This window comes from Triticum aestivum, chromosome 7B, assembly GCF_018294505.1.
Source record: "Triticum aestivum cultivar Chinese Spring chromosome 7B, IWGSC CS RefSeq v2.1, whole genome shotgun sequence".
Classification (NCBI taxonomy): domain Eukaryota; kingdom Viridiplantae; phylum Streptophyta; class Magnoliopsida; order Poales; family Poaceae; genus Triticum; species Triticum aestivum.
In genome coordinates, this window is record NC_057813.1 from 557831106 (window position 1) to 557839491 (window position 8386).

Consider the following 8386-nt stretch of genomic DNA (forward strand, 5'->3'; position numbering starts at 1 on the left):
CTTTGCAAAGAACCTAATGCTTCCTTTGAAGCTCATGGGCGCATCCCTAGGACGATGCTCGAAGATGGCCTTCATGAAGCCACTTGCCGACAGCCCACAACCATCATAGATCGATGCCGTAGCAATTCGGCTCCTCCGGAGAAAGATTGGCTAGGGTTACCCTCACCGTCGCTGCACCGACTCACCGGAAGCAAGCTCGCCACCTCACGGGGTGGCTTCAATTTGGTTTCCAGTCCATTTTTTTAGGGGTTCCAGTCCATTTTCTGCGTTTACGGACTGTGGGTTAGCTACCCAACTCACCGCATAGGCCCATGCCCAGCCCAACTAGGTAGTACACATCTAACCTCCCTTCGGCTCACCCCAGTCCTCACCTCCTTGCGCCGCTGCACCGCCGACTCTCAGTCACGAGGCAGAGGCAGGCAGTAGGCACCCCGCACCTCCCCATCCTGAAGCCCTAGATCGTGAATCGGCGGTGGCGCAGCGCCTGCACGCTGGCGGCGGCCGCCTCTCCCGCTCCCGGCCTCGCCCCCGCCCCCGCCCCCGCTCCCGTCGTCTACCTTCTCCTGTTCGTCCCGTTCCCATCCGGCTGTCACTCTCCATCCATCTGCGTGAATTTTGGTTGGTTGCTTGCTTGTCTTCGCATTGTTGCTTGCTGTTGGATTCTGCTGATGCTCATCGCTGCTTGCTTGCCGACGCTACTGCTCGCCGAGTTGCTATCGAATTTGCAAATTAAATCCGCTGCATCCGCACATATGTTCAGCAGATTACTGACGGCCGCCAGTCGAGCTGATGGAGTTTTTCCCCATTTCTTGCTCGGTACGCCGTTAGTTTTTTTTTTCGAGGTCACGGTGCTCCCCGTTAGTTTTTTTTTTTTGCCTCATCTCTTTGGGCCCATTTTTCTTTCGGGGCGACCATGCGGCTCGTATGTCGCGGGCCCGGCCCACAGCGCATTCGGCCGACCCAGTCCAGTCCCGCCGCCGCTACTGCCTGCCACCCGCACCCGGCGGCGGTTTCTACTTTTTCGTCCGTCCCAAGCAAGTCTCTCCTCGCGAAATAAAAAAAAGATCCCCTTTGCCAGCGCCGGCAGCACGGAACCATCAGCGCGGTGGCCACAGCCCTTCCTCTCCGGCGGCGAGCTCCTCCTCCGCCCACCCCCCCACCCCAATCCGGGTGGGCTGGCGTGGTCCGAAGATCCGTCGGCCGTGGTTCCTCTCGCCGGTGAGGAAGCCCTAGCTTGCTGCCGCTTGAATTGTTTGTTCGCTGTGCCCTGGTGTTCTTTTTTGCTTCGATACAGTCTAATTCTTCCAGATCTGCCTCAGCCCGACCCCCGTGCAGCGGCTGCGTCCGCCCCTGTTTTCCGGTGGTTGGGTTTTCAGCCTAAAAACCATTTTTTGGGGGCGGAAGGTCGATTGAATCCTCGTGCCTAAGCACTGAGTTTTCAGATTGGTTGTCAGACGTTGTTTAGTCCGCGTGTACGGAGACGTGTATATTTTAGGGTTTTGCTGGCAGGTCCTTAACTCCGTGGAATGGTACCTATGCTTGTTTTCATGCTGTCATGCCGTGCAATCTACTATACACGAGAGAAATATCACATCCATTTCCCTGAAATGTTGAATGCCCATGTACTGAGTCGTCTCAGCGCGCGATTTCTGTTAATTCTGATTCTGAGATGCATGTTACACTTGCTGGTTGGTTATAATAAGGTATAGTATATCTTTGCCGTGGAGTTTCCATTTCATTTCATTGGATGATTGGTGTTGTTAGCCCCCTGTTTCCTCATGTTCAACTGAATCTGGGCCGTGTGCACTGTCGGGCGTCGGATGATGGTTGGATCACATAGAATGGGTGGTGGCGATGCTTTCCTTGCCCGTGTGTGTATCTCTCCCCGCGAAGAGGTACCTGCAAATATGATTTCTTGGTCCGCAAGTTGCGTGGGAGTATTACGTATCGCCCAAGGCATTGGTATAATTTGAATGCCATGCAGTTTTACTAATTAAAAAGATTAAAGTTTGCGGCTTAATACATCAGAACAAAAATTGAGGCGTTTAGTCCAGAGTATCTTATATCGGTACTTAATTACTCGCAGAAAAGAATTTGTTGGTTCACGAGTAACTTTCTTGATTTGGCTATTGTCTGTATCCGACCTAAATGGTAACGGTGGTGTTTCCTTCTCAAATTAATGTGACACGTGTATATGTAGGGCTGGGTCATGGTAGCACCCCATGGGGTCGATGCACCTGATATGTTTTCATACAGGGATGGGTATTTCTATGGTTTCCTGCTGTACAGTTGCTAACATTGCGGAATTGTTTCTGCATATTGCGTCGCGATGTAGAATTAATACACACGAAAACTGGCAGTTTTTCTTTTGAATGCTTGCACATGATGATGTTGTTTTGCAATGCCATTTCTGTTGGTTCCTACTTGCCTGACCTGTTCCACTTGCTACGTGGATAACGCACGTAGACAAGCTTTAGTATCATTAATGCAGGCCAGTTTTTACATCTTGAATGATTTGTGTTGTGAACCGCTCCTCATATCACGCTGAACACATGCGGAATGATTTCTTGGCCCACGAGTAGCTATATGCTCATGTCAGTGTCATTATTTAACAACTTCAATTTTATGGCTTAAAACAATGAAGGTTGTGTCAAGAATATCTTGTATTTTTTATGTATATTTGTACTTGTATAAAAAAGGCTTCTTGGACGGGTCTGGTGCAGTGGCGAAGTACTCCCCACTGTGCCAAGAGGTCCTGGGTTCGATGCGCCCTCTCTGCTTTGCACTGTGCAGGGGTAAGGTTACCTCCTATAATCCTTCCCCAGACTCCACCTGGTGTGGGAGCTTCTAGCACTGGGCCTGTCCTTATTGTTGTGCAAGAAATTACTCTATTGAACTATAGTGTCAAAAAACGTCTTACGTTATGGGATGGAGGGAGTATCATATCATGCATTTTTACTATCAAAAATTGTCTGAATTGCGTTTTCTTTCCTGTAAGGCCGATTACAATAGCACAAAGAGCATTAGCACTTATTGTTACACTCTATATACTATTGCAGTAAACATGTCTTGGTGGTGAGGCTAGAAATAAGCATTCAACTATCCTGCCAATTTTTGTTCGGTGTAAAAGAACATACTTTGTTTTGGCCCTTCAGTATATATTTGTTGATTTTCCTTTTTCGGAGTCAAGTACCATGAATTCAAGTATGCTTCTGTGAATTAGTTAGATACGACTTCCGTGCATAAATTCTTGACTCCTGTGTATTTTGTATGACTGACATCATTCATTACCTCATACAGGATCATTCTCTACTGCTGTGTGGTCAAAATGAAGGGAGACCTGTAAATTGTGTACCATATTAAGGTTATTTCGTATTTCTCCATCTGTTCTGGTAGGAACCAAGCTAGACAATGGCGTCGCCACAAGAATCCAAACCCTTGTGCTTGAAGCGCAAGCTTGTCGACAACTGCCTGTCAAAAGAGTGCAAGTCTCGTCGAGTCGTGGTTGACAATGGACCCTCTGATCCATCTGCTAAACGGTGCAAGTGCTGTTGCACGCGACCTAATCTTGCCAGTGATTGCGTCAATTACCTGAAAAGTGGAGTTCCCAGCCGTATCGTGTTTTATAAACAAGATTCTTGGCACAATTTTCCTGAGCAAATAATGAAGTCCCTGATTGAAGGATTTAAAGGCGGCAAATCTAGCGTTGTGGCTGTGATGGATGATGAGCCTGTTCTTGTTGATTTCTTGTCAATGAGTCTTGTCAACCTACAAACAAGAAAACAGCAATCTGTTGCATGGTACGATGATACTGGAAAGGGCTTTTTTCCTTCTCTGTTCTTTGACGAGGAAGGTGATGAAACGGCCAATTTGGACTCTAGTAATGTTGAGGATGGTGCACAGGGAATAATGCTGGATAAGGCTGTAAGTTCTCCAGAGGAAGTGGTGAAGCAAGTTGTTCTTGAATCTGGCCCTCCGGGGCCACATAAGCCTTCCACTGCAGACATATTACGTAAAAAGATCACATCTGTGGAAAGAGGAAGCGAAGACTTTTTGCTTGTTCAGGACCTTTTTCTCTCTGGTATGGGTCCGTTTGCAACACCGAATAACATACTTCATATCCACCGCTACTCCCCGAATGATATCACTGCTCAGTGTCGACTTCAAGCTTTTGAAAAACAAATGAGCTGCACCAAAGAAGATCGTGGTGATTCAAATGTAAGATATGGATGGCTGGGTTCTACGAAGAGTGACATAGTTAGGATTCTAATTAATGGGTTTGGTAACACCGGAAAACCTGCTGAGAAGGCATGCTTGAGCGCTGGTGTTTATCTTTCACCAGAAGATCGCGCCTTTACCAGGTGTGTTATCTTAACTCAGTATGCTGACTATTCCATTTTATCAGTTAATATGCTTGATCGTATTTCATTGTTTTGCAGTGTCGGTCTTTGTGATGTTGACGAAAAAGCGGTGCAGTATATGTTATTGTGCCGAGTGATATTGGGCAACATGGAAGCTATCACGCCTGGATCACAAGATTCTTTTCCAAGCAGCGAAATATATGATTCCGGAGTTGATGATTGCTCCAACCCAAAGTGTTATGTTATGTGGCCATCCCATCTTAACACTCACATCCGTTTAGAATATCTTGTTAGTTTCAGACTTTCACCAAAAGTTCGAAGTAAGATGGTTAATAAGTGTTAAGACCTTTAATACGTCATATCAAAACAAGATAAGTGGAGTGAGTCTGTCTTTTTGGTGAACTTATTTTCAGATTATTTACTTGGCTTGAAGGGTTTATGGTTTCACCCATCACCAAAGGAAGTTGCTATGGATATTTCTACTCTTCAACCTGTGAGGCACCTTACTGTTTTTTCAGATTGATCACTGTTGGACAATAGAAGCTTGTTCTTGTAGAAGTCCAGCTATGCTGCTCGATATTTTACATTATCTGCTTCATGTAATGTTTCTAGCTTTGGTTCACAGTACTCCACTTATGCAACCAGACCTATCTGTATGCAGATAATGGGTGAAACTGGTGAAGCACCAACATCCCCATGGATATCCTTCAGAGTTCTGTTTGCAATGATCCAAGACAATATATCATCTGTAGCAAAGGAACTGCTCTTCCATCATTATGAAGAGCTGAAGGTACTATCAGAGTCTAATCTAATAAGTAATGTCGTGTCTATTAGCTTCCATTTTTTGGCGGTATGATGGGCAAGGGAACATTTCCTTTTCTCTATCTGACAGGAAAACGAAATAAGTCGTGAAGAAATGGTGAAGAAGATGATAATAATAGTCGGAGAAAAGTTACTTTTGGAAACTTTAAAGAAACTCCATTACTGTGTAAGTCTCCTGTTGTGCTTTCTTCCTTAAGACACCTATATTAATATGCATATTTCTCAGTGCATCCACACACTAATGTAGCTGTTGGCTCATGTAGTCATACTTGTGCCTGTAAATGGTCAGACACAAAATTATATAGGGAGCATAGGCCCACATGTGAAGCTTGCCAATTCCTCATGTTCCTTTGCGGAACTGGTACTAGATGCACACAGCTTGCACTTACGTTCATAAGTGTATACAACATAAAATTCAGTTTGTGATCGTGTGATGTGTAATGCATGAATATGGCTGCATGACAGACATGCACCTCTCCAAAACCACCATGAGTTATCTTTCCAGAAGGGAAAGTATTAGATATGCAACTCCTTCTAGGAATCCTAATTTGCAATTAAGTGGTGATGGCGCACAGTTCAGAATCTTTTAACTCCAGTAGCATGTATCATAAATTCTGTACAGAAAATTCAGTTTGTGATCGTGTGATGTGTAATACATAAATATGGCTGCATGACAGACATGCACCTCTCCAAAACCACCACCAGTTATCTTTCCAGAAGGGAAGGTATTAGATATGCAACTCCTGTTTCTAGGAATCCTAATTTGCAATTAAGTGGTGATGGTGCACAGTTCAGAATCCTTTAACTCCAGTAGCATGTATCATAAATTCTGTATGATGGTTTGTAAGCACATAGCTCGTAGAATGAGGCACACATGACCCTTTTATGGAAAGAAAACTGGATAAAAAACTCTAATAAGGCTGTCATGTGCGAATTACTAATTATTTGCTATATTTGTTGGTTGAGAATTTTACGATTCATTGTAACGAATTTGATACATGAATATAGAAATCATTCGAATATATTTTACCCTACCCCAATTTGCTGGGACAAAAGGCTTTGTTGTTGTTGCTGCCCTTCTTAAGCACACCAGTTATGTATGTACAAATATTACATGTTGCTATTTAGTTAATTACCCTCCTTGGCTAGTAAGGTTTGTGTTTAGCATAACTTTGTTTTTGGATCTGTTGCAGCCATCACTATGGCATAAATCTTCTGTCGAAGTGATGTCCAGTGATCCTGCAAGGGTAGCAGCAGAAGATCCTGCAAGGACAACAGAAGAACACATATCCTTGGATAAAACAACTGGGCATTGTGCACTAACTCTTGGTAACCTTGGCGATTCCTGTGGACCAAATACATTGGCTGAAAGTTCCACAGCTCTTAGCACCAAAGGATGTGATACTCTTGCAGTAGCTACGGTGCCCAAAAGCCATGATTCTGTCGCACCAAGCAGTGTGCCTGAATCATCTACTTCTTCTGGTGCCATATGCCTAGCTTCCCCAAGTGTGAAACCCAAAAGTAGGGATTCTCCTATAAGAATAATGTCACCTGAAAGCTCTGCAAATCATGGTGCCAAAAATCAGGATCCTTCTGCAGTTAGAATGGCACCTCTTCATGACGTCCTTCTGAGGACAGCTTCTGGAAAATCTGCATCTCATGGTGCGGAAGGTAGCAATGGTGTTGCACCAAGTATGAGACCTCATGGTTATGCTTATCCAGCACCAACTAATGCCTCAAAAGGCCGTGGGATTGGTGCTCCAGGACTCAGTCTGAAGGGCTCTGAATGTCCTGGGCCAGTTTTGGCACTGGGAAGCACCAAATTCAGAGGGATGAAAAGTCCCAGCTCTGTGCCAAGAATGACACCTGAAGGCCCGGAATTTCTTTCACTGAGTATTGCGCCACAAAGCCAAGTAATTTACCCAACTAAGTGCCATGGTGGTGATTTGAGTTCTTGTGCCGCACCTCCAGCTCATGTGCCAGGTAACTTGTGGATTATGTGTGTAAAACTGATTCTTTCCTGCCAAGTATGTGAATCATTGAGGCTGTTCATGATCATGCAGGACATGTGAACTCTTCAGCTTTGAGCGCAGAAGGCTGCGATTCTCTAGCACTGAGCATCGCGCCAAACTGCCATGATCCTCCAGCATCAAGCAACAACGAGCCAGCGTTCCCTGGGGCTCCAACAACACATACAGCATCTGAAGGCGAGCACTCTCAGGCGCCGAGTGCAGCCACCATGGGTTATACTGCTCCTGCACCGAGTACGTCTGTCATAAACACCTTTTAGCCTGCAACCACCATCATTCCTGTTTCCACTGACACCGACACTACTTAACCAATTGCAGCAACCGGGGAGGCTGTACAATTTGGACCCTGCAATAAGCCATCGGCGCCCATCCCTGAGCCCGGCAGCAACGTCGCTCAGGCGGCTGACATCCTCGTCGCCCTATCAACTCCGCGAGAGAAGGGCAAGTAGCAGAGGGGACAGCCGAGATTGCACCGCCGATGACCCCTTTGGTCCCCGTTTTGGATCTCTGTTGCTGTACATGTAAATGTTTACCCGTTTCATGTGCTGGATGGTGGCTTGGCTTGCCGTTGTACAGGCGGGGGGAACTTGTGCTGTTAGCTCAGGTGTAAACAAACCAGTGGGATGTGCTGTTAGTTTCGGTTAATCTGTAGGGATACATACCAGTCACCCTGTCGACTCTGAACATAAGTAACTGTTTATCTGTTGAACTTGGCAACTGTTATCTCCTCTGTTTCATGTGCCTGTGGCCGTGGTGTTGTTGTTTAATCTCTGTGTACTCTTAGTTTACCTGTTTGTCCAATGTTGAACCTACGCCAGGAATTTCCTGGCATTCCAGCCTCGACATGGTAATTGGCACGCCCAATTGGTGTTGTATACATCACCACAAGGCTTCTTCCTCGGACCGGTGGTGCAAAAATACTTCTTGCACGACGAGGAAAGAAGTTGGCAATGGCCTAAATACTGTAAAAATCGGAAGGCATGTTTATGCCATCTGAGTTCATACTTCACTAAATTATGGTTGCAGTCCTGCTCTTTTATGCATTGCTTTGTACTAGTTTGTATAAGTATTGTGTTGCTGCAGGCCTAAGATATTTGTTAAATAAGTTCGTTGACTTCTCTTGTATTGCAGTAGTATTTATGGTTTTATATACATCTTTTAATTTTCTGTAAC

General features: G+C 45.3%; 1 protein-coding gene across 3 annotated transcripts; it reads left to right on the plus strand.

Moving 5' to 3' along the window:
- Positions 1–380: 380 nt before the first annotated feature.
- LOC123155783 (uncharacterized) lies at positions 381–7943 on the plus strand. Of its 3 annotated transcripts, none has more exons than XM_044573911.1 (9): positions 381–565; positions 3301–4361; positions 4440–4681; positions 4775–4854; positions 5023–5151; positions 5254–5349; positions 6377–7166; positions 7247–7447; positions 7532–7943. In XM_044573911.1, the coding sequence occupies exons 2-9, from the start codon at positions 3412–3414 to the stop codon at positions 7660–7662; spliced, it is 2619 nt and encodes an 872-aa protein (XP_044429846.1). In that variant the 5' UTR covers positions 381–565; positions 3301–3411; the 3' UTR covers positions 7663–7943. The 3 variants fall into 3 exon arrangements, with proteins under 3 accessions (XP_044429846.1, XP_044429847.1, XP_044429845.1); XM_044573912.1 differs by lacking the exon at positions 381–565 and adding an exon at positions 600–618; XM_044573910.1 differs by lacking the exon at positions 381–565 and adding an exon at positions 1012–1218.
- The last annotated feature ends 443 nt before the right edge of the window (positions 7944–8386 follow it).

What these genes read in the sequence shown, in the direction of transcription:
- LOC123155783 (XM_044573911.1), top strand. Translation starts at nt 3,412, where the DNA reads ATGGCGTCGCCACAAGAATCCAAACCCTTGTGCTTGAAGCGCAAGCTT. An exon ending in ACCTCCAGCTCATGTGCCAG is followed by an intron (nt 7,167 to 7,246) that starts GTAACTTGTGGA and finishes ATGATCATGCAG; the next exon opens with GACATGTGAACTCTTCAGCT. An exon ending in TTATACTGCTCCTGCACCGA is followed by an intron (nt 7,448 to 7,531) that starts GTACGTCTGTCA and finishes AACCAATTGCAG; the next exon opens with CAACCGGGGAGGCTGTACAA.